General features: G+C 40.4%; 2 protein-coding genes across 5 annotated transcripts in view; both read right to left on the bottom strand.

Annotated features, from left to right (window-relative positions):
* The window catches only part of LOC141767812 (guanine nucleotide-binding protein subunit alpha-11), a 41,479-nt gene that overhangs the window by 13,933 nt on the left and 1,609 nt on the right, over positions 1–25,937 (bottom strand). Inside the window, exons 2-4 of one of the 2 annotated variants that reach the window (XM_074635456.1) lie at positions 4,224–4,408; positions 2,851–3,005; positions 953–1,081 (exon numbers count right to left, since the gene is read on the bottom strand). In XM_074635456.1, the coding sequence (XP_074491557.1) occupies positions 953–1,081; positions 2,851–3,005; positions 4,224–4,408 (469 nt within the window). Of the gene's footprint in view, positions 1–268; positions 398–952; positions 1,082–2,850; positions 3,006–4,223; positions 4,409–25,937 lie in introns of both variants that reach the window. The other variant, XM_074635455.1, reaches the window with a different exon arrangement.
* The window catches only part of LOC141767810 (C2 calcium-dependent domain-containing protein 4C), a 111,141-nt gene continuing 91,681 nt past the window's right edge, over positions 6,478–25,937 (bottom strand). For all 3 annotated transcript variants that reach the window (XR_012593939.1, XR_012593937.1, XR_012593938.1), the window contains one exon: positions 6,478–6,492. The gene's annotated coding sequence lies outside the window, so the exon portion shown is untranslated. The remainder of the gene's footprint in view (positions 6,493–25,937) is intronic.

Here is a 25,937-nt window from a genome sequence, read left to right as displayed (position 1 = left end):
TACACTGAAGTATTACTACTTTTACTTAAGTAAGTAAGGTTCTGAGTACTTCTTCCACAACTGTCGAATAGTCAACTACTCAGGGTCACTCCTAATACAGTCTATGGCTGCAAATATCAGAATGGATTGGGGACATATTCAGACAAAATGGGGACATAAAACATATTGACTCAGACTTAAGATGGCCTTTTGGATTTTAAAATGAAAACAGAACACTAGTAGGGTACAGACGTGGGGGTTAGTCAAAGTAGTGTTGTTCTTCTTCTACCTGAAAATGATGCTTTGCAAGTCGAAAGGGTATTCTATGATCCCAGTGGTTGGGATTCGAACCCTAAGCACGTCCTGTTGGGTTGGTAGATAGAACGGTTCAGCAATACGATCCAGATCACTTAGATAGCTAGAGACAGGAAGAGACAGAGAGCAAAGAGAAAGTGAAGCATAACCGCAGATACAGCACACCCCCTCCAAAAGCAAGTGGATCAGCCCAGATGCAACCACAGAAAACCATTCCCAAGAGTTATGAGGGGATTAGGTGACGTTTTGTACCTCCACCCCCAAACATTCTCTTAGAAATTTAGCTTCATCCTTGATGGCAGCTCCCAAAGACAAAACATTCCTCAACTTTATCATCTGCTCCCCCTCACAGTGCTCGCTGTGAAGGTTTAGGGAAGCAGGAACCTTTAACTTGAATCCAAAAAGATGATTTAGCACTCAAGAGGCCAACTTTGAAATAGAAAAATACTGCCTTTCTAGTGAGACTCGACAGGAGGGTTGGGGCCTGTTCTTGAGGTCGGTCTTTGAGAGTGTACCATCAGGGATGTGTTAAAGTGCTGAGTCCTGTGCAGCACAGGGGGAGATGGGAGATAGCGGCGTCGACGGTTTCCAACTGGCTGACCAACTGTCGAGCAGCTGGCCAATCAGTGACATCATCGGCAGCACTTGACACCAGTACCTGAAGATAATATTCTCCAGGTCAAATGGGTACTCAATGATGCCGGTGGTAGGCACTCGGACCCGCAGCACATCCTGCTGAGTGGGCATGTACCCCGCTGTTGCTATTCGCTCTAAATCGTTATGGTAACTGTGGAAGGGGAGGGAACACATGACAAAGATGCACATGTGGGCAGTCCCAACGGTACGAGACCACAGGTATCATGTGCAAAGAACAGACACAAAACAACATTCAAACAAATATGCATATAGCCAGCAGTAGCTCATAAAACTAAGTACAGTGGAAACCGCTTATAGTGATCAAAAAGCTTGGGACTGAATTAGGGCTGTAAATCGATTAAAATATCGCATGATTGTCCATGATTACACATTTTTTTATCAGTTCAAAATGTACCTTAAAGGGAGATTTGTCAAGTATGTAATACTCTTATCAACATTGGAGTGGGCAAATATGCTTGTTTTATGCAAATGTATGTATATATTTATTATTGGAAATCAATTAACACAAATGATGACAATTATTGCCTAGAAACCCTCAAAGGTACTGCATTTAACATAAAAAATATGCTAAATGCAGTACCTGTGAGCTGGTACCAATGGATTCATTAGGTTTTGTAGTTTCATATGATGCCAGTATATTCACTCTAGATTTAAAACTGAGCCCGCTAAAGCCTCCAAAAGATTGATTGCGTTAATGCATTAAAAAAAATTGTGGCGTTAAAATGATTTTGCGTTAATGCGTTATTAACTTTGACAGCCCTAGACAGTATACTTCCTATACAAATGCTATTTAGATAATTTGATTATAGTAATCAATAACTCCGCTTACAGTGTTCATTTTGGGTCTTTTCAGTCATTACAACATGACAAACATTTTAAAGCTACGTTAGAGTAACGTTAATTTAATTTTTGTTTTGTTTTTTACTTTACTCCCTTGATACTTTGCCTTGCGGACCGTCAGCTTTCCGGCTGGATACCTGAGGCTGACGCTGCACATGATAAAAAACAATGTGCACAGGGAAAGCACCTGTGGTTGAAGCCACCCCTGTCAAGTGGATTGATAATGCCAGGTCACGTAATGCCCCCAAAGTGAAACTTTGCCGATCCTCAACCAGCTCTGCGGCAGACATGCAGACCGGCGCCCGTCTCCCTCCATGCTACTACCGGGTGAGCGAGCGAGGAGCCCCGGCAAAGGGGCGCCGTGCTGCATGCACACTCGCGTTGCAGAGCCGGCCAAAAACAGCAATGTCACACCCTCATCGAGGGAAAAAGCAGAAGAATTGGCAGTGAGTCACTGAATAGCGAAGCGGTCCGTTTCATTAATTTGTATTCATGTAATAAATATACAAATGTCAATTAGATGGTAATCTGCATGAGAAATGATGCACAACAACAAAAAATTGGTTTTAATAATCATCTGCTTATAGTGATCAATTTGATGCGGACAGACGTGATCACTATAAGTGGTTTCCACTGTATACACAAATACATCAATGTATAAACTTGAATTTTCCCCCCAAATCCTCAACTTGTTAAGGAGCCATATTAGTCTGAAATTGATTAATGTAGGTTGGAATTAGCTCTGATATTATTAGCAGTCGTTTATAAACCTGCCAACATTTCCTTCTCCCCGACTCTCCCCATGTGACTGAACTCTCTTCGCTTCCTCCGGTCGAGTGAATGTTATCACGGGTAAAAAACTGCTGAAAAAGGTCTGTAAGCATCGGCCAGCATTTTAATGTGTCTGTGATTTCATTACTTGTGTCTATACCACGGAAACTGCTCTTTACCAACTTCATCACTTTGCATTAGATATCTTCACAGCTGCACAGTGATACTGCTTCTACACATAAAGTAAATAATTAGTCATTCTAGTAGATTAATAGATCGTAGACGTACTATTTGGTTGAGTCGGAGAGCTGGTACTCTCTCCTGCGATCATAGGCCTCCTGGATGCCAGGGTCAGCCCACAGCATCTTTATCGCACTGGTGTACGGCTGCTCGAATGATGAAACCTTCTCCACGTCCACCTCGCGCACCACCAGGGCGTTATTCTGGGAGAACAGGAAACAAAGCAAAAAAAAAAAAAAGCACACTTTTAACAACAACAACATGTAGATTTAGGAACTGAGGAATTTAAGCAAAATGAAACTCATGAGTGAAATTCACAAGTGACAAATCTCAACGTAGGTGGTGTCAGGTGTGGTCAAGGGGAATATAATGTCTTTCTATATTGGCCACATTTATTACCTCTATAGTGATATATTCCTATAGTATACATACTACAAACATATCCCCACTTTTAAACTACCCTTTTTAGAAGACACAGTATGTGGCCTGGATTCAGTTATAACGATGAGTTATCAGAGGCCACAGTTCTACAAGAGCCGTTTATTTATTTATGATTTATTTGACTGTGATTTGCATGAGATTAACTGGTCACGAGTGTTGGATTGAGCAATCAAGCACACTGGTTACTGGTCATGCAGACAACAGTGGCAGACATTTCATAGCAGGGTCCAAAACTTACACTTGCAAATTGCCAAATGTGCCGCGTGTAGGTGCGGCGGCTGGTAGCTCCCATGAACTTTCAATACATTTTGTTTTAATTTGTTGTCTTTTTGTCTTTATTACTAGAGCACGTATGGAATATGACAGAGATACAGTCATCAACATCGGAAAAGGAAGCGTGGGGATTGGATAAAGTGCAGCGGACCTTGAGTAGACCACTGCCAATGGCATCTTCGAACCATCCAGCCAGACCAGCTGGACCAATAGCCACCGAAAGCAGAGTCAATCACCACAAAGACATGGATTCAAAGACAATAAATGATCTTTGAATCCTTGAAATGTAGTAATTGGTGAGTATATTATGTACGTGTATATATGCACGTAGGGAGGGTCGAACTTGTGTTCGTCACAGCCCCATGCTTGCGGGACCGCCTTTGTGTACGTGGAGCATAAATGCTCCGAACCAAGGATGCTTTTCTGCTCGTGGATACTGTTCGGTGCGCTCGTATCACATGCATGCACCTGGTTTTTATGTGCACGGGTTTTGAGAATTATTACGCCACAGCATGTGACCAGTTTTAAAGAAAAAAATGGAAGAAAATAACATGAACTAGTTCATTTTTGGGACTGTGAACTTAGTTCAAAATTGTGAACTATGAACGTGAACTAGTTCATTTTAATCCGTGTGAACTAAACTTTGAGCTAGCTCTGGGGAAGTGGGAACTTGCACATTGCACAACATTAGTACACATTGTACGTACCTTGTTCTGTTCGTACTTGTACGGGATCTTGAGGGTCTCAGTTGCCCGGATCATGGCCTGCATTGAGGTGAAGATGTTCTGGTAGACCAGTTTGGTGAAGCCCTTCTTATCCTCATCTGTGTAGCCTGACCCATGGATTATTCTCATCTGCTTGATGAAGGTGCTCTTTCCGCTCTCTCCAGTTCCTGAAAGGAAGACAAGAGGACAAAGGGTTAGCCGACAACTGAAAAATGGTCATAAATGGACACAAGAAATAGTTAAGACAGTTGTCTTCCCAGCCTTGGCGTGACCCGGGAGCAAAACAGAAAGTTATAGTATCCTACAGTGCTGACCTACAACTGGAAAGAAAAGAAAAAACTAAAATGAGACATGGGCGGGTCCATCTCCATCAGCAGTTGAAAAAGCAGTGACGTAGGTTACCAGATTAAGCTAATCAAAGCTAATCAATAAGGTTAAGACTAATATGAACGTTCGCACTAGCTGTTGTCAAATTAGCTCTGCAAAGTTTGGAAATAACTAGAAGTGTTAGTTCTGAGTGCTTTAAGTGGGGTGGTATGAATACTCCCGTGTTCTGTGAGGTAAAATTACTGTTTTTGTGAATCAAGTTTGGTTGATTTGAAGAGAGCGATATAACGGCTTAAGTTCCCCGTCGGAGAGGGCTGTGAGACAGCAAAATAAAGCGGCTGTAGACGGGAGCAGCATCGTCTAGTAGCTCTGTCACATAGTCAGCAAATGTATTTCTAAGAGCAAACCAAGCAGTAAAATAAAAACAAGTCAACAAAGCATAACAAACTTGGTCAAAATGTAGCCTTTTTATATAACTCATATTTCTGTGGTAATAAACTGGCTGACCTCGCCTGTCCTCCTTCAACCTGCTGCTGATACACAAGGCTGTGAAAGAATCTACACCATCATGCCCCCAGGCAGTGGGCCAGACCACAATGCCAACTCAAGTCTCTTTCTGTGTTTTACCAGTACAGGCTGCTCAGCTGAACGGTCCTTACTTCCACATGGTGTCAGCTCCTGGTTCACATATGGTTAAATTACCTTTTTATTCCATTAAAACAGTAAAATCTTCTCTAGAAAAGAAGCTAAACCAAAAGTCTAAAGCAGGGTTTTTCCTGCATAGAGAATTACGAGGCGCCCCGCCTCCAGCTCTCGACAAAACTCTGACGGGTGTCTTCATGGAAAACACTATTTTCTAATATGCATTGCACTTTCTCGATTTCCGTCATTTGTAACTGCAATTGCGGCATTACGCCATTGCGGTGGCGCTGTATCGTAATCAGCACAATGAAACAAGAAAGGCGCTGCCAAAACTGCCAAAGAAGAAGAAACGAGCCGTCTGTTTTGTTTTTTCCTACAAGTAAATGTCCTACATTCAAAATGTTACTGAAGTATAAAAGTATTAGCATCAAAATATACTTAAAGTACCAAAACCAAAAGTAGCCTACTCATTATGCAGAATGGCCCGTTTTACAATAAAATATATTACGGTATATTATTGTATTATAATTATTGACGCATTAATGTGCTCATCACTTTAATGTTGCAGCTGGTAAAGGTGCTCATTTTAACTACTTTGTATGCTTAATAATGATATACTACTTAATAATACACCAGTTTATTAGTTGATTTTTATTTCATATTAAGAATCTGAACCTGCACATACACATACAGTAGCTAGTAACAAATATTGTCAAATAAATAATTGAAGTAAAATGTACAACAATTCCCTCTGAGATGTAGTGGAGTAGAAGTGCACTACAAAGCTACATAAAATAGAAATACTCAAGTAAAGTACAAGTAACTCAAAACTTGAGTAGCCTTTAGTCCACCACTGCTAGAGCACAACATTGTTTACAAGAGCACAAGATCTAGTCTCTTAATTTTGCTTTCAAAGTGCACCAGATTGATGCATTTAACTTTAAAATGTACAACATTTTCTTCCCCTAGAGGGTCCATGGTCAGGATGATGGTACCACCTCCACCTCGTTTTGAGCCAGGAAAAACTTATGTGAAATGTTTCTGAGATGTGCAATGTAAACAATGAAACATACTCCTTGTTTTGGCTACCACAGAGGCCTGACTGACAGTCTGGGTAAGTGGAGCAGCCCAGAGTAACCACATGAGGACTGCACGGCTCACCTCAGCTCAACAAAACGCCGGGTGAACCGAGTTCACTCCTCCAATTTTGTATCACAGTGACCATGCATATGCACTCATACATAAACACACAGATATACCTAGTCATGGGGAAGGAAAGTTGCTTGAAAACGCAGAGAAAGAAATACACAGATCCCTCACACACCAACTTCTCCAAGAGAGCAGATTCTGTATCTTTATATGGACATATTCAGCGAGCAAACTACCAACCCAGGCTTAAGGGAAAAAAAAGAGGAACATTCAAAAGACAAGGCAGGTAGCGGTCTAACCCAAACTCAACCTCTAGTTTCACTACATGTATGTAGCTCTCTCTCCAGAGCAATCCTTCTCTCTTCCACCCCCATTCCACCTCCTATTTTCTTCCTCTACAACCCTGCTTGAGCTCTCCACCACTCATCTCTCCATCTCACTTCTCCCAACATTCAAGTCTGAGTCACTGCAGCTTTAGCTACACGTATTCTCTCTGATTTCTATCTTTCACTCGTCTTTGTTCTACTGATCTCAACTAGGGCTGCTATCGACAATTATTTGTTATGAACTAATCTGCAGATTGCTTTTTCTACTAATCAAATTATTCTCTAGTTTAAAAGGGACCATATACTGACATTTATGGTAAATACAGTCTAACGGAGCTGACCATGGATGTATAAAGAGCACAGAGCTACGGAGAACTAGCGATGGACTTGGCGAAGTTGGCGGAAGTAAAAAGAAGATACCAGTAATTTGTGAGGGAAATGTCGGTTTTCTTTGATTTTTGGGTTGCTGGAATTTGTTTTTATAAATAATGCTTGACAATGACTGATTTATTTGACTTCAGGACATCTCAGTCTACATACTTGCTGAAAATCAAACATTTTTACTAAATCAATTTAGATATTTTTCAAATTAAAAGTCCCTAGAAGTGCATGATTCAACTTTTTCCCATGGTCTAGTGTTATAATCGAATCGCAATACTTGTAGAATCGCAATACATATCGAATCAGCACCCAAGTATCGTGATAGTACCGAATCGGGAGATAGGTGTATCGTCCCAGCCCTATTAGCATACACTGTGTCCAATAGTGTGACAGGAAAGCTGCACATCGGGAACTGGCCAAACTGGGGAAAAAGGAAACATGCAAAAAAAACACTAGTGACGCTGATAGTGTTTACAGCCACATTGTGTAGGCAGAACTGTAGTGGCTGATTAGATAAAGAAATGTGATTGGTGTGATAAAGTACAGCTGGTATTCCCAAGGCAAAGTAGCTGAAATGTCTTCCAAGGATGACAAGAGTCAAGTTTGACTGTCGCTGACAGAAGAGCACAGTTCAGTGTACAGTGAAGGAGTGCCCCGAGCGCCGCCTGCCCTCTAACCAGACAGGATCTTTCACTGTGGAAAGCAAGTCAGGCAATATTGGAGTTTCCCCTTCAGACAGAGTATGTCTTTGAGAGAGGGACATAAATAGCAATTGTCAGGACACAGCGCCGGAGAGTTCACTTTCTCATTGACTAAAGAGCTGAAGAGAAGGGAGGGGTGTTACTGGGATGTGAGGGAGTAAAGAAAAGAAAAATACTGAGAGTACATTTTATGCTTTCATAATTTCCAAGCAGAGAAATAACGGGAGTTAACATGCGATAGATACATCAGCTTTGTCTTTTCCAAACACACACAACCAGAAGAGAGGGGACAAAAAGGACAGAGGGTTTCGTATGCTGTACATATAGTAAAGCCCCCTGAGGTAAATTTGTGATTTGTGATATTGGACAATATGAATAAAAATTGACATGTCTTGTAGGCATGATCAGCTTAATTCAACAGATCCCATTGTTCTCCTGCCTGACTGGAAAACCCAGCAGAAGCATTTCTCACGGACAAGCTACTGTACATTCGCTGGAGCTACTCCTGAGGGGTAATGCTTGTTCCCATGGCAACTCCTGTCCTGGACTCATAAATACATGGCAGAAAACACCAGCTGATAGGCTTCAGTACGTCTCCACAGAGCCCAGTCAAACATGCAACTTTAGCATTTCTTAATCCCACAATGTCCACAGCCGGTACTCTACTCAGCCTATGGGAATTAAACGGTTACGAAAGTAAATAATGGACAGAGATTTTAACCTTATAAAGCATCTTATTCTCCACTGAATATTGGGAACTTTCTATCTGAATTTGTGAACCCTAAAATAAAAAAAAAAAGGTTTTGAAATTGCACAACTTTAAATCAACTGAAATTTTAAAAGAGGGCAATTCCGACCACATGAATTCAGAGATGATTGTCAAAGTATAATCTGTCAATGCTATAAACTCATTCGTATTTAAAAGGGACTGTCCATTATTTTTGAGGTTTTTATATCGTTCTGTAGCATCACAGTGGTTTTCCTTATGTATTCAAATCCACATTTTGGTCAAAATATGTATGTTTTAGTGACAAAATGCTATTCTCCCAAGCCCTTCTAAAAACTTCCTGACGTGACCTAATGTAGTTTTTTGCATGATGACGCTGCTACATGTACAGTATATATACTGTACATCCTTATAGTCATTGTATTAACGTTACATACAGTAACTTAGATGGCGTTCGACATGCTTCCAGTTTGGAGAAACAGACAGGATTACTGGTACGGAAGCTAAGCAATGTATTGCTGTGTGGACGCCACGTTAATTCTGATCCGAAGGTCACACAATAACACAAACAAATTAACCGGGTTGATGCAGCGGTAGACCAGCAACTCTGGTGTTCCTCGAGGTAAAATTACTGTTTTTGTGAATGGAGTCTGGTCTGGTCTTGAAGACGGCGATATAGCTGCTTCAATCCCTCATCAGAAAGAGCTGTCTGATGGCAAGGTAAAGCGGTGAAGATATTCTAAATATAGCATACACTTAAGCTGATATTGATTTTTTTAGGTGTCTAGAATAAGTTTTTCTGCTGCTCCCGTCCACAGATGCTTTACCTTGTCAGACAGCCCGTTCTGACAGTAATTGAAGCCGTTATATCGCAGTCTTCAAGACCAGAGCAGACTCAATTCACAAAACCGTCATTTTACCTCACAGAATGTGGGAGTATACATACAACCCCACTTCAAAAAATACAAACTAACCCTTTCAGTCACTTCCAAACTTAGCTAACTTTGATTGAGCTAGTGCTAACATTCCCATTATTCTTAACCTTGTTGATCACCTTCATGATTAGCTTACTTAGGAAACCTAGGTCACTTGTTCAATTTAAGTATTCAGTTGCTTAATATAAGATTCAAATTTGTATGTCCATTATTTGCTTCCATAAAAAATTCTCAGCAACCAATACAAAAAGAACCTTTAAATTGTACTATGTACTTTATATGAATATGTGGTGACTGTGTATTTTGTTAAACATGATAATACACTTTTATAAAGATTTAAATACTCAGTTTATTAGGTACACCTTGCTAAACACTCAAGCAAACTGATACAACAGCTCTGTAATAAATCCAACTAACCGTTAACTCACAAAGAATAGGAAAAAATAGTTGAAACAGATGCTTTTCATTGGGTCGGGCCAGCTGGAGGCCACAGCAGACATTTCAGCTGTGGTTTACATGAAGAGTAATAACTTGAAGCAGAGTTTGGCATCCGCGTTGAAAGAGAAAGAACAAAAGAGAGTCGAGGAGACGAGAGGGAAAGGAAGGAGGTGCAAAGTGTGACAGAGTGGAGGAGAAGGGAGCTCAAAGTAAATGATTCCTTAAAACTTCCCCAAGCACATCAAACAGGAAGCTCTGTCCACTTCAGCTCAGTGTTGGGAGAGGTTTGCTGAAGGCCTGTCTGACTGTACAGGAACTGAATGACTGAATGACTGAATGACTGAATGACGGTCTAGTGGCCCTTTTTCGCCCGTAGGAGCCTCTCCAGGAACATTTTGATCGTAGGAACATAGATTACAGTACTGAGTCGTAGATTCAGCATCCCAAAAGGTTCCTGTTCCTTACCCAGTTCTGCTGGACCAGGAACTATTGGGGTTAAATTTGCCATGCTGAGAATCACCGATTCAACAAACACAAGTTTCACACATCAAGCAAGCCCTAACTGCTTACTATCAATTTTAGGCAGTGGGGGAAAGTAGCAAAATTAGGGCTGTCAAAATTAACGCAATAATACCGCGTTAACGCAAATTCGTTATAATGCCACTAATTTCTTTAACGCACTTACGCAACTTGTGATTTTTAGGTTGTAGCGGGCTCAGTTTTAAAGCTAGACAGAGTGAAGATGCATCATATGAAATTAGAAAACCTAATGAATCACATGCAGTTTGGGGCAAGTCATAGTCAAGTCAGCACACTGAAACACTGACAGCTGTTGTTGCCTGTTGGGCTGCAGTTTGCCATGTTATGATTTAAGCATATTGTTTAAGCTAAATGCAGTACCTGTGAGGGTTTCTGGACAATATTTATCATTGTTTTGTGTTGTTAATTGATTTCCAATAATAAATATATAAATACATTTGCATAAAGCAGCATATTTGCCCACTCCCATGTTGATAAGATTATCAAATACTTGACAAATCTCCATTTAAGGTACATTTTGAACAGATAAAAAAATGTGGGATTAATTTGCGATGAACAATTGACAATCATGCGCTTAATCGCGATTAAACATTTTAATCAGTTGACAGCCCTAGACAAAATACATTTACTTCAGTACTGTACAGGGTTCAACAATAAGGACTGCGCGCTTGCCCGGGCCAAGTCAAATGCCACTTCAGGGTAGTAAAGCTAGCAACTCATTTGCTGATGATGGAAGAAGCTAAGGAGTGAGCCATCTCGCTTCCTTCTCATCTCTGTTGAGAGTTGCACATGCACATTTGACTCAGCTAGTGGTTGCGTTCACATTATTCATAACCTTATTGCTCAGCTTTCTTTGGAAACCTACATCACTGCTTTTTGCAACGGCTGAGAGAGCGTTTCAGATCACAGATGGACACGCCCTTTAAGGAACTTTTAGATCTCTGGGCTACTATCCTCAAACTGTTTCATCGAAAGAATGAGTGACTGATTCAGCATCTGCAGACTAAGACTGCATGGACTGAGTGGCAGTGTCACAATACTATTTGGATTGCCATATTGGCAGATGCTTCAGTGTACAGCTGCTATGGATACAGTAACTTCTGCTTGCTTGAGAAGAGGGTGTGTGCGTGTGTGTGTGTGAGAGAGAGAGAGAGAGAGAGAGAGAGAGAGAGAAAAATTGTTTCATATTAATTTCCCATGTCACTGTTCCTGTCACGAGATGGAACCCCTCCACCCCCACCAATCCTCCTCCCACTGCTTATATGTATAGCTACAGAGACAAGACCACATGGGACATATAAAAGAAAAGGAAATTAGTAATAGGTGGATAGCAGGAACAAGACGATGGAGAGTAACCACGCACTGTATTTTATAACATAATTTCTGCTACAGCAGTCCTTGATATCATCAGTCGAAACTGACAGATTCATAGATATTGCCGTATATGATGGCTGATAAATAGTGTCATCCTTGTACAAAATGGGTGAAAATGTTAAAAGCAACATCTTTAATATATCAATCTACTAATATTACAACAGCCTTGAAATTAGGGCTGCAACTGACGATTATTTTAAAAGGGCTGAGCGGAAGCCTCCAGATGCTGAATTACACATGGGGTTTGCAGCCAGGCACTGCTGGAGAGGCGATGCATAATGCGCAGATACATCATCCACACATCGCTGCTATTTAGGGGGAGAGGGTCTTTGTGGAACGTCTGCACTCGCACACAGAGGGATGAGCAGAGGAGACGCTGAGCGCAGACAGAACGGTGGCGGTGATCTCACAGGTCACAACAGTGACGCTCTGCAGGTTGAGCCCCTACCCACTTGGCCAAAAGCTTCTAACATTCGCTGTCAGTGTGTGTAAAGAAGACATAAAGCTCGCAATTTGTAACACCTGCAAGTCCAAAATAAGTGACAAAACAGGGTTTTGACAACAAGAAGGTCTTGTCGCGGTCAATAGCTGATTACTTTAAAAAGCAAAATGAGGAGAGAGAGACAATGAGAGGTTCTGACTCAGAAGTCGCTGATGATGAAAGTGCAGGCAGGGAGAGACCGACTGAGCCAGTGAAGAAAAGAAAAAAAAGGGTGCGGCCAACTCAGAAAGTTGGTCAAATATACAGTATATTACTCTATCTACTCTGGACTGCAACCGCAACAATCAGGAAAGTTTTCACAGGCTGCCGCTGTAGGGTGCGCACGCAACGACATGACAGCTCCCCAAATGTGAAGTCACAACATCTCGATCACCCCCTGGTGACCGGCTGTTAGTTTAAGAAGCGTTTGATTTGATTATGAGCGGAGCACGCATTTGAAACGTCAATAACGCAGTTGATTATGTTCATTTAAATTGTAGGAAGCCAAAATTGTGATCGCGATTAATATTCGATTAAGTGTGGACTAGTGGGCACCAGGCACAGACTTGACACGGTCCATGTCATGGCATTTACAGCTACATCTTCATCTATTCACTGTAATGACTGTGGTGGGAGGGATGAGGACCAGAGCCTTTCTTGTGCTGTATTTGAATGTTTGAAATATGTCTGTGAGGAGCAAGGGGATTATAAGAGCACATCTAGATCTATGCTGAGAGAAAGACGGAGAAAGAGACAGAGAGAGGGGGGCAGCAAGCACAGGATCTCTATTCCAGTTTTGAGAAAATTCCTGGCATACTTTTCCTTCTAAAGGACATCTATGTCAATTTAATCATTTTTCCTATTTTGGTTCCCATTTCATCAAAATACCAGTTGTACTGGGACAGCAGTATTTCCCACTGGACAGAGGTTTTGCGGCAGTCTTCAACTTCACTTCCTTCTTCCTAGTCAAAGACTTAGTTGGGAACTTGCCCAGCGGTGATGTATTTCTGTGTGAAGAACTTTGAAGCTTTTTAGGTATCCAGAACTGTTTGATTTTTGTATGCACAAACGCACAGGCACTTAACTGATAAAAACAAGTGCCACAACTCCCAACCGTGACCTCAGACATAAAATGATATGAGAAGTTTTTAACGGAACCATACGTGTCTGTAATAAGCAGCCAGACAGGCGGTGACATGAGGAGCACTGGCCAGTTTTTCACAGGCCTGACTGCCACATAACTGCAGAAACTCTGGGTGTGTCAACATCAGTTTGCTCAACCAACAGAGCCGCCAGACAAACAGTGCAGAACTACGAACACCTACCTGTCTTGCCTTCGTACCACACTGTGAAACTCAATTTTTCATCTACCAGGCACAGAAGCTCAGGACTGGAAACATACGCCTCTAAAAAAGATGGCTGGGATGGCTGCTACAGTACAGGTATACTCACAACTAAAACATTACAACATTCTTATGTATGAAAGTTTCACATTGAACAGGCGAGGCAGAGAACGTTAGTCATCACATTTTGTGACTTAATCAGAGCTGATATTGCAGCAGTTGCTGTACTTAAAGCAATATTGTGAAAACCGGACTAACTCGAGAGCTAGTTTAGTCACACTGCATTAACTTGTTATGCCAGCTAGATGCCAATCTTGCACAAGCACTGCCTAGTGTATAAAGAGCCATAATGTCACATTGGAACAGACTCAACACATTTCCACACGACAAGTGAAATCTGCTACAATATCCAGATAAACCAGCAATATGCTGGATTCTCTATGTGAAAGACATCCACATCATTACCATAAGCTACTGTCTTGTGCTCTTGTAAAAGCGGTGGTATACTGTGTGTGTTGTGAAAATGAATCAGCAACTGTTAAGATAATCTATTAATTGTTTGTCATTTTTTAAGCAAAAATGCCAAATATTCTCAGCATCTCAAATGTGAGGATGTGCTTATTGTCTTTTGTCATTAATTACAGTGTCTTGGTTTTGGAGTGTTGGTTGAACAAAACGAGCACGTTGAGTTTAGCTTTTAAGTTGATTTTGTCTGACCAACAGCAAAAAAACAAAGTAATTACTTTAAATCTCCCATATCATGTTCATTTTCACTTACTACTTAGATTTTGTGTTTCTACTAGAACATGTTTACATGCTAAACTGTTCAATAAAACCTTTATTTTCCTCATATTGTCTGCCCAAATATGCCTGGATTTACCCTCCGTCTGAAACGCTCCATTTTAGCACATTTCAAAGGAATTGCGTTGCTAGGCAACGGTTTGGGTTCATGTTTACTTCCTGTCAGCTGATGTCATTCACATACACCAAAGAACATATATTGCAAAGAAGTTAACGTCAATTGTGCGTTCCATTCAAACAACAGCGCCCAGCAGCAAAGCTACACTTCCGCCATTTTGGACTGAAAGCGACTACCGGACGCCAGTAAAACGTCCACCTAAAAAGTGCCGTACAAAAGTAAAACAATTATTTATATTCTATTGTCATATTCTACCGAAATGGTCTGTGTTGAAAAATTAAATATTATAAATATAATAAAGCGTTTTCAGTCCAAAATGTCGGCAGCAGCTGTTGTCAAAAAAGCACTGGAGCTTCACCTTTTTGCTTCTATACTCTTTGCATACACTGCAACCGTGAATAAACTGGGACACATTTAGTTTACGTTTGAAACTGTGAAATGATCTATATATTGTATATTTGTGATATCACAAAATTACAGAAATCCTGACGGCTTGTTTCAAAGGCACAGTTTCTGAATTCTCTGTGGATTGAGCGTTTCGATACTTTCACAGTATTTATATAGCACCTAGACCTGCTTTATAATCCAAGAAATACATGAAAACCTCACTTTTTACAATATGGGACCTTTAAATTAAATATGACAGTGAAAAGCAGCAACGCCTAAAAGCAAATGTAAATGACTTATTAGTCATCACAACCATCACCGACCAATTTTCTTTTAATCAGCAAATTAATTAAACTAATCATTTCAGCAATAAACTGGATGACATAATCACCTAATGCCCACCGAAATTCATACAAAGATAGACCACCAATGGCTGGCAATGCTTCCTGTTGACAGGAAAATGGTGCCACACGAGTCATATTGGGTCAAGAAATAAATAGATGTCCTGGCTGTAATTTATTGAGCAGCGTAATGAAAATGTATTCAGTATCCCACTGGTAGAGCCAGGTTGAAAGGGTTTGATCTGTTTAGACACAATTTACTGCTAAGTGGAACAGAACTGAAAGCGCATGTGACTTTCATGGTTCATAAAAAAACTATTTCAACATAAACCAATGCGCATTTGTCGAAACTAACTGGCAGTTTGTTGGCACAGTCGCACACCAGAGCGTCAGGTCAGGCTGCATGAGTCTAGCAATTTGAGATTTCTGGGAAATAAGCTCACGTGGGTGATGATTAGCATTATCAACCTTGGCTCAGAGTCAGTCAGTGCTGTTAGACATACAGTTGTGGGAGTGAGGATACAGGAAGGCATCTGCCAACTCTGCCTTCAGCAGTGCAAGCGCCCACAAGGATAGCTCAAAGAGTATAGAAGCATAGAGGCGAAACTCTGGTGCTTTTTTTAACAATGGCCGCTAGATGGCTGCCGCCATTTTGGAATGAAAACGGCAATGAGTCCATTGCCATGAATGTATAAAGAGACATCTGTAAATCAGAGGATGATTTTTTTTTTAGGTAAATCAACTTCCCAGTACGAACACTTAAATAACCCCCATTTAAATCATTATGTCCTAAAAGTTGTAAAATTCACTAATAGCTGAATCCAGAGTTATTTTCCTTGGCATAATGAACGTGCATCAGACCCACGGGACTGCACCACCCTGCACGCTCATATGACAGATCCGGTTCTGCCAGCTTCCTGCAGGCTGTAATACATCACTTTTATTATCTCACAATACACCCATGGGCTGTATGCTGTAAGCCTGTACCGTGGTGGATGTATTAACGTCTCTGTCCCCAAACTACCAGCTATCGGCCAGTAGCTAGTCGTTTGACATAGACAGAATTTAATGTAGTTATAGGCTATTTACTACTTTACACGCAGGGCAAAAGCACAGTGCACAACCTCTTATACATCCATGGTCTGTGGTCAACTGTTCATCTATTTTGGAGGTCCTTGACGTGAAAAAGTTTGAGATTGCTCTCAAAATCTGTGTGCTGTTTTTTTTCTAACTTCCATTTATGTCCATCGCTCACTTTATGCTCCTCTGGGAAGCGTCCGGGGCAAAAACGTTGAATAAATAAGTAAGTAAATAGTTATAATAGTATGCATATTTATAATATTTTCATTGTTTAACAAAGGCCATTTTGGTAGAGAAACTAAAATTATGGCAATAAAATAGAAATCATTTTGTTTTACTTTTGTATGGCACTTTGTAGGTAGATTTTATTTTTTACCGGCGTCCGGTAGTCGCTTTCAGCCCGAAATGGCGGAAGCGTAGCTTTGCTGCTGGGCGCTGATGTTGCAATAGAACGAACAATTGACTTTCACTTCTTAGCAATATACGTTCTTAGGATAGCTGGGGTTCCACAGGGCAGTCCTATGATGGCCCACAATGCCACTGTACATACACACTCTCTCACAAGTCTCTTTTGGTTCATTTTATCCTCTCAGTGTGTGTATGTCTTTCATCTGTACTGTCTGCAGTTTTGTTAGTTCTACAAAACTCTGCCATGACTGCCGTTACCTTGGCAGCAGCTAACAGGGATCCAAATAAATATGGCTAACACAGGGCTTATCTGCTCGGCTTACTGAAAGACTTGCTAAGAGAAACCATAATAGGCGTAGGTAGGCTCCATGCATGAGACATCCTTGGGTGTTGCCAAAAAACAAACACTCATTAACCCAGATACTACCAACCTGTTTGAGCGGTGTGCACATTGACAGATGAAGTGTGTGCTCAGTGTGTGTGTGTGTGTGTGTGTGTATACAGCATCCTGACTCCCATTTCAATTATGAGTTCAGGTAAATATCCTGTGCTGCCCGAGGCCTTAGCTCACTCAGATGTACAGAATGTGCTCCTGATGTTGTGGATTTGAATCCGGCTCATAACCGCGCCGAGTTCAATACCCAGACAGGCACGAGAAGGTAACCGGGTTTGACAAGGTGAATGACAAAACTAGATCAAAAGTTCAAACTATTTTAGCTCTCAGCTTTAAGTTCTTCTGTAGTAGCTCCCTGAACTAGACATAGTATTTCTGCTGAGTCGTGCATCAACACTCAACAGTCCCTCCTTGAAAATATATACATGTTTTCTATTTACCTGATGAACTAAAAATTACTGAAAAACCTATATATGTGTATGTTGAACCTTTGGCAACAGGGCTGGGCGATAATTCAATATGATAATTTATATTTTTATTATTTTTATTTATGAGGAAATCATATATCAAGATATTGTGATACAATTACATAGTCTAAATTGATAATAACAAGCACATACAATTAGTACCGTATGTTAGTTAGTAAATTTCTCAGGAAATCTGATGTGAAATATTTTGAGGGACTTTTGAAGATTGCGGTATTGTTTTTACAACACACTTTCCATGTGTGTCCCGAATACCATTTGTTCTTCTGTCTATACACACACCTCTACATACAACAAACAGTATTATTACATACTTAAACCTGCCTTACCTAACAATAAGCATTCAAATACTGATTTGGAGGTTGATTACCATGGCAACGGTGGAAGCTTTGAAGCATTAAGGTCAGCCCTAGCATGCTCACAGAGTCAGACACCCTCACCTGATTGTGACTGAGCCATTTGTCGATATTTTTGTTATTGTATGGTGCCAAAATGTACACAAATATAGGCTAAAAAACAAGGCTCATGTTGTAGCACACAGCGTAACTTACTGAATCCATGGCAACATTATATCTCTTGTTCACATTCCCCAAAGCGTCACGAGAACTGTAATTCCAAAACGTGAGCATGATTGTACCACAAATAAAAAAGTAAGACAAAGAATAATAAGAGTGACAAAATCGAGTATTATTAATGTTTTTCTGTATTGCACTATCAAAATGTTTTTTTGAGGGGCTCATAGTGTAAGACTTTAAAATTCCTGTCTAGGCATTAAATAAATGGCTTTTTGTTGGGTGATACAATTAAACTGTCAGAGACTGGTCCTCAAACGAACACAATGATGACTTATTTAATGTTGGAGCCACAACTGATTTAAGTCAAATGATCTTGAGTTACCCGCTTTGTAACAGGGTTGTACCATATGAACACACTTCCACAGGAGTAGAAAACATATGCAGCATTTGTGTAGTACTGCATTAGTACACGTTTTACAGGTTTTTCATCCATATGACTGACTTAATCTTAAGTCAACAGTGGATCCACATTGGAAAAGTTACACTCACTGTCTCGAGTCACTGTTGCACAATGCGCAACATGAACTTTTCTGTATTATTAAAAGATGCTTTCATGTTATGACGTATTTTTCTCTGTTATTACCACATCCTCAGAAACAAGAAACCTCAACCACAGAGTTAAGTTTCTTGTTATAATAGAATAACTTGGTATAACATCATACTGAGAAAAATATCACAAGAACATGAAAATATATTGTCATAAGGGTTATAGAAGATGATCAAATTGAAGATCGGGGGAAATGACAGGGCCTATTACTGGTAACTTCGTCATTGCACAGGAACCTAACTTATCATCACATCCTCTGTATACTTTATTGTGCATCTGCCAATTCCAGTAAGTGAACATACCAATGTGAAAATCAGCTGTTTGCACTAACAAACTCTCATTTCCATGTTTTGAAAAAAGGTCGAATTTACTGAAGACAGCTCACAAACTGGTGTTGTTACTGCAGCTCCCTGGGCTCTCCGGCTGTACACATTTAATTACTTGTGACTTTCATTAGCTACAGCAGGCGGCGGAGCACTCTTCTGACCCTGACTCTTCCTCAGCCTGCATGTCTACCATGCACTAGCTAACCACACTGAGGAAAGCCAGCCTGTAGCTGATAAACAGCTGGAATAATTACCTCTGCTTAAAACATTGTACAAAACCAGCAATGCTCCTTAAGCCCCTGACAAACCAAGCTGACGGTCGGCTGTCGGCCAGTTTGGGTCCGTCAGTGAGCATCCGTCGGCCTAGTTTTTGCGGCGTGTCCAGCACCGTTGGCTCTAGTCTGCCCGTGTCAGAGTTTTTTCGGCCGATTCAGCATGTTGAATTGGCGGCGGCGGCGCCCGTCGGTGAGAAAAATCACTCTGATTGGCCGTTCAACTTAAACGAATCAGTGCACAAGAAGAGAAACGGACGTGAGGAAAGCAAGCCAACGAGTAAAGCCAAGAGTTAAAACACAGAAGGCTCTTCTCATTTTTCATCTCATCGGATCATTCCAATACACAGATATTTTCACAATAACATGACCACCTGGAATGAAGCTAAGTGGAATGAAGCTAAGTGGTGAGTGAGAGTGGTGTGAAAATGGTCGGCAGACACCGCCTTGTTTCATGTACGCATCATAACGGCTTATATATTCGCCGTCCTCAGTCTTACGGTTTCCGTTTTTGAATGACTAATACGAACAACTGCCACCTGCTGGTATGGAGAGTTATTTCATCTCACATCGGCGCAGAACGTACGTGGTAGTTGGCCGTTGGCTGTAGTCTTTGCGGTGTGGTCGAGTGCAACTTTTTGGCCGAGACAAAGGCGTCGCAACTGGTGGCCTTTGTCGCCGCAACTGGTGGCCTTTGTCGCCGCTGGTTCTTTGACGTCGGGTTGGTGTGTCTGGGCCCTTATAGGTCGCAAGTTAGTATTTCACACTGCATCAAACAAAACTATAATCATTTAAATAAAAGCTTTTGAGTTACATTTGCAATTTAGACCAGCGTAATCAACAAATGTGAACTGAAATATTTGGTTTCTGCTCTACAAAAACATTAGCAAGCAAATCACCAAAACTCTTTGTTAAAGTTTATTTCTTTCAACCAATTAGTGAAAATATGAAATCCAGTGAATTTAAGAAGTCACAAGCCAGAGAAGTAGTGTAGAGAAAAGACTCAAGACAGCCAAAAACATAATAAAAAGCTACCCTATGCGTGAAGGTCTATAAAAAGGATCAAAGACGTCCATAATAGTTTCCAAATGAAGTGAGACAACCAGAGTGCGCTATAACTCACACTGTAGCAGCTACATAGTGCTTAGATCCTTTTCACGCAAGCTTAAATAATGTGACAGCAGACTGCCATCACAAGCTGAAGCAAAAAAAATGTCTCCTGCAATTTGTACTTTAGCATTTTTCATCAGAAAAAGATTTGCAAGAACAGGAAAGGGATGTCTTCCAAATCAATCTCTTTCAATGAGTCACCATCCCAGCATCTCAGCTGTGAGCAGGAAAAGAAGAAGAACAATAACAGTACGTTTCCCCGCCAACAACACTTTTATATTTCTAATCAATGTTTGGCAATATGTTAGCCAACTGAATCAACAGATGTCTTTAGTGTGTTGCCAACCATGACATTTCTTTTTAGCCATTTTACAAGTAGAGAAGCAGTGCTTCGATATCTCGTAGCATTCAGTCACACTGAGACGTCACATTACACCAAAATATCAACAGATTCTAGTAGTTTGATATCTCTTATTTTATATTAGTTAAATAGCTTAGCATAGATTTATCTGGTTTATTATACACATATTGACTAACTGGTGTCTTGGCGACATAGGAACTGGTGGCTAGCAACATTATCAAAGGGACCCTATTATACTTGTTTTCAGGTTCGTACATGTATTTTGGGTTTGTACTAGAACATGTTTACATGTTGTAATGTTAAAAAATGTCTCTTTTCACCCTCCTGACATAGGTATAGCTAATATGTACACTTCAATATTTGTTTATTTATCGCAAGTAATATCGTCATCGCAATATTGAACAATGATATTGCACATCACAGATTTGATGTTACTTGGTGACATCACCACGTTACGGAAGAAAAGGCAGGACTTCAAACAAGGCGTTTCAGGCAGCTCAAGAGCAGTGTTTCTGTGGGGGAAAGTAACATAAGCATAATAGGTCCCCTTTAAGCCACTCTGACTTATTCACCTCCAAAATATGATTAGTAGTATCTAGAGCCCAACTGATAAACAGGTATCAGATTTTTTAAATTTCTCAAATATCAATATTGGTATTGACCTCAAAAACCCAGTATCGGTTGACAGTCAGGCTGTAGCAGTATTAAACAAACTCGCGAGTTAATACACGTTTTTTTACCTGTAGCTTCACATATGTATCTGAGTTTGCCAGATCAGAAATCTGACTGCATCTGTCTTGGTTTTCCCAGGCTACATGCAAATCACGCTTGGTCCTACTCCAGTCCAGATGGTGGTAGTAATGCAACTGAAGCTGCATGGTAATAGCCAAAATCTCCAAAAGAAGAATAACTTGTGCACTTTGGCAGTTTCAAGCAGGTTTAACACTGAACAGACCTCTACATAAAATCTAGTAAATACATAAAACACATAACAAAATATGACATATACTAAAAAACTTTTAACTACAACAATAACAGTTTAGCTAGCAACTATTCATTATTTAAAACAAACACACAGATCAAATGTATTTATGAATTACGAGTGAGACAAAAGTTTTGTAACGCCACTCCCTCAACCCTCTCCCATATGGATCAACGCTCTCTCTGTGCTGATCAGGAATCAGATAAACGCTACAACAGCTGGTTGTACCTTCTGTATGACCATATGTTTGATAATCACTGCAGTACCTTTAATGAGAGAGGGAGAATGACGACTAATAATTTCACTGCCTTTCTGTTTCATTTCAGCTACAACATACTATTTACTAGGGATAAAAAATGGTTCAGGTAAAAAATCCAAACCGTTCGGCTCGCTAGTCAGGGTTCGGGGCGTGTATGTATTGTTTGGTTCATTTGAAATAAGTTATGAGGCTGATTGTGTATTTTTTTCATGTAGAGTTAGGCTCCCGTTTATTGTCACACTAGAAATCAAGGCCTATGGAAGGAGGCTGGGACACGGGTGGACATGGGTCTTGTGGTATGTGGTATAACACATGCACAGTGTAACTGAAGCTGCGGTCGTGCGTTGCTATTGGCTCAATTTCGGCGAGTGCAGACCAGATTTTACTGCGCATGTGTTATACCCCAAAGATATGACGCGTTGATGAAGCGTGACCCAGCCTCCTTCTTAGTTGGCACAGATGAGGTGCAGAGTGCGGCTGTCAAGTCAGTTTAGGAAATGGCGAGTGGACACGATAAAGTACAGGATCCACCAGCATCGTTTCGCTCTGCTTTATGGGAGCATTATGGATTTAGTGTCACCTATGAAAATGACGGGAAAAAAGTGGTGGACTGTGTAAGCACTGTGCAACACGTGTGGTTTATGCTAGCAGCAATACTTCCAATAAGATAAGCCATTTATGAAGACATCACCCCGGTGTGTCCGTTGATAGCGCAAGGAGAAGAGAGTCGGGAAGGAAAGAGCGACTCCTTCTCCCCGCAGCATTTAAACAGCTTCTGCAAGCAGATTCAGACATGGCAAAAAACATAACTAAAGCATTGGGGAGGTTTGTAGCGAAAGATATGCAGCCTTAGGCAGTCGTGGAGGACGCTGGATTTCAGCATATGATTAACGTAATGTTACTTGATGTTACTATAATATTCCCTCTCGCCGACACTTAAGCAACACAGTAATTCCCAAACAGCCACGACAAGGAATTGTGAAAGAATTGTCCAACACAGACAATGTAGCTCTTACTACAGACAGTTGGACATCCAGGGCTACTGAAAATTACTGAACTGTGACTGGCTGCCCACCACATCACTTCAGAGTGGGAGATAAAAAGTTATGTTTTGCAGACGCGCCGCCTTCATGAGAGCAACACAGTGAACATCTCTCTGATGCACTGACACAAGCAGTGACAGATTGGAAACTGGAGAGGGGCAACAGCACAATCCCTGTAATGCGTTTTATATTTATTAATTATTTTTAAATAACACAATGGCACAGAAATCCAACCGTATTGCTTTCCAAATACTGCACTTTTTGAGTGGAAAAACGAGCTGATAATCAGGGAATTGAGACATATGTTATGCTGTTCTTTTGGGGTTTTTTTAAGTATAGTTCTGGTTGAGCTTATGCTTCAATTTATGTTGATGGCCTTAGTTTATAATTACATCATATTTATATGAAAATAACAAAGCTGCATTTTTTGTTTGCACTAATTACTGTAGAAAACCTATTCTTTCAATTAAGATTTGACAATGAAAAAGTGTTTATGTTCCTTTTATAAGCCATACTTTTGTTAAGGCAAACATTTGTTAACTTACTTTTTGCCAAATAATAATAAGTCAAGAGGAAAAACACAGAAGGCTCTTCTCATTTTTCATCTACATCTCATCTGATCATTCCAATACACGGATATTTTCACGACATGGCCATCTGGAATGATGCTAAGTAGTGTGAAAATGGTCGGCAAACGCTGCTTTGTTTCATGTACGTATCATAACAACAGGTTGTATATCCGCAGTCCTTGGTCTTCTGGTTTCCCTTTTTGAACGACGAATACAGACTACCGCCACCTGCTGGTGTAGAGAGTTATTTCATCTCACGCAGGCGCAAAGCGTACGTGGTACTCAGCCGTTGGCTGTAGTCTCTGCGGTGTGTTCGAGTGCAACTTTCTTGCCGAGACAAAGGCGACGTGAGGTGACTAAACGGGCGGCCTTCATCATCGCTAGTTCTTTGATGTCGGGTTGGTGTGTCTGGGCCTTAACCCTAAACTTGGACTTAACTGTAGTTGTAATGTAATTAAAAAAAACAGCTTACCCCTCAATATAACGTTTTATAAAAACGCACAATGGCTCTGCTACTCTTCTTTAAACATGAAAATTAGTCTGTGGATGGCACAGCCTATTCTCTGGAGGACAGTTATTTCCCAGAGTGGGCCACCTCAGTGAAGGCCTTTTCTAGACCAGACAGACACCAGGAGACTGCTGTCTCCCTTGTAGCAGACTTAATTAAAACAACCTCTTTTTCTTTATTTAAGCCGTGTTTTACAGGCAGATAAAACTACAGTAATGTGGAAGACGACTACAGGAATACGAGGGAACTGCTGACAGCTGAGAGAAGCTTTACTTAGCCAGACTCATGCTGGATTATCTATAAGTAATTCAGAATAACACTTAAAACATTTAAATTCAGAGGATAACATGTAGAGTTCTGACTTTAAATGGCAGTTGGAGTTAGTTTACAGTAAGATACTTGCAGTCATGTGTCTACACCATAGCCAAAATAAAGCCTGAATAACTATCACAGTAAGTCAAATTAGTAAAGAGTCATCAGGAAGTGAAGACAATCTCCTGCCTCTGTTATCCGGTGAGTGGTCATCTAACTTGTCTTGTTTATAAGGTCGTCATCAACCTAACAGTCAATGTCAAGGGACTTTAACTTTAGATTTGAAGGTAAAAGAGAAGCAAGAAGCGACTAGTCTAACACTCATAAAATTTGGCGACTAATCGATGAGTGGATTTAATCGACAGATCTGTGAAATGGAGTTTCTCCACAAAGAATCACACATGATTCGTGTTTACCAGAGATGTGCTCACAAGTTTCTTGAAAATAATTCAGCATGAAAAAAAAAGCATAAAAAATGACTAATAGACTAAAGAAATCTTAGTCAACGAAGACCAAAACTAGGGATGCATCGATACTGATACTGGATCGGATATCGGGCAGATATTGACTCAAATAGCTGGATCAGGTATTGGTGACAATGTGGCCGATCTATTCAATTCAATTCAATACTATGTTTATATACTATATACATTATAGACGGGAATTTAAATGCATTAAAAAGGTTTACAATTGAATTGTAATTCCTGATCAGTTTGAAGATTTTTCACCAACTTATTAGTAAACGACTTATTAGTTTAATAAGAATTAGCATATGTGTTAAATTAATATCACATACTGTATATGTATATGTGATATTAATATTTATTTATTACATTTCATTTTACAATGTTAAGAAAGCATTTTTTTAAGTCAAGTCCGATGTTGCTTTACACATAAAAGAATGATCCCAGTCACCTCCACACAGTGAGGCATACAGCTTATTAATCAAAGCCCAGGTATCGCTATCAGGACTGAAAAAGTCAGATCGGTGCATCCCTAGTTTTTACCAGAGATGAGCTCATAGGTTTCTTAGAAATAAGTCATTCAGCATGAAAAAAAAGCATTAAAAAATTACTAATAGACTAAAGAAATCTTAGTCGACTAAGACCAAAACGACCGATTAACCAATTAATCAATTAAAAGGGGGCAGCTTTACTGTATATTAAGCTTCCTGTGTCAATGGCTGCTCACTACTAGCTTCTGTTAGACTGGAAACACCATATGAACCACATCTGATTTGCATACCACATTAAACACAAATCCTGTGGTGTGCAGGGTAATGTGGCTTGTGCAATTTTGGGTGTAGTGATTTGCATGCAAAATCTTTACAGTCAAATCAATAGCTTAGGCACTATCTAGGCTTTGTTGATACCCAAAGCCCAGGTATCGCTACCGGGACTGAAAAGTAAGATCGGTGCATCCCTTGTTTTAACCAGAGATGAGCTCATAAGTTT

Source organism: Sebastes fasciatus, chromosome 5, assembly GCF_043250625.1.
Source record: "Sebastes fasciatus isolate fSebFas1 chromosome 5, fSebFas1.pri, whole genome shotgun sequence".
Lineage (NCBI taxonomy): Eukaryota > Metazoa > Chordata > Actinopteri > Perciformes > Sebastidae > Sebastes > Sebastes fasciatus.
The sequence above is the reverse complement of the archived record's forward strand: the minus strand, read 5'-3'. Positions and strand labels throughout refer to the sequence as shown.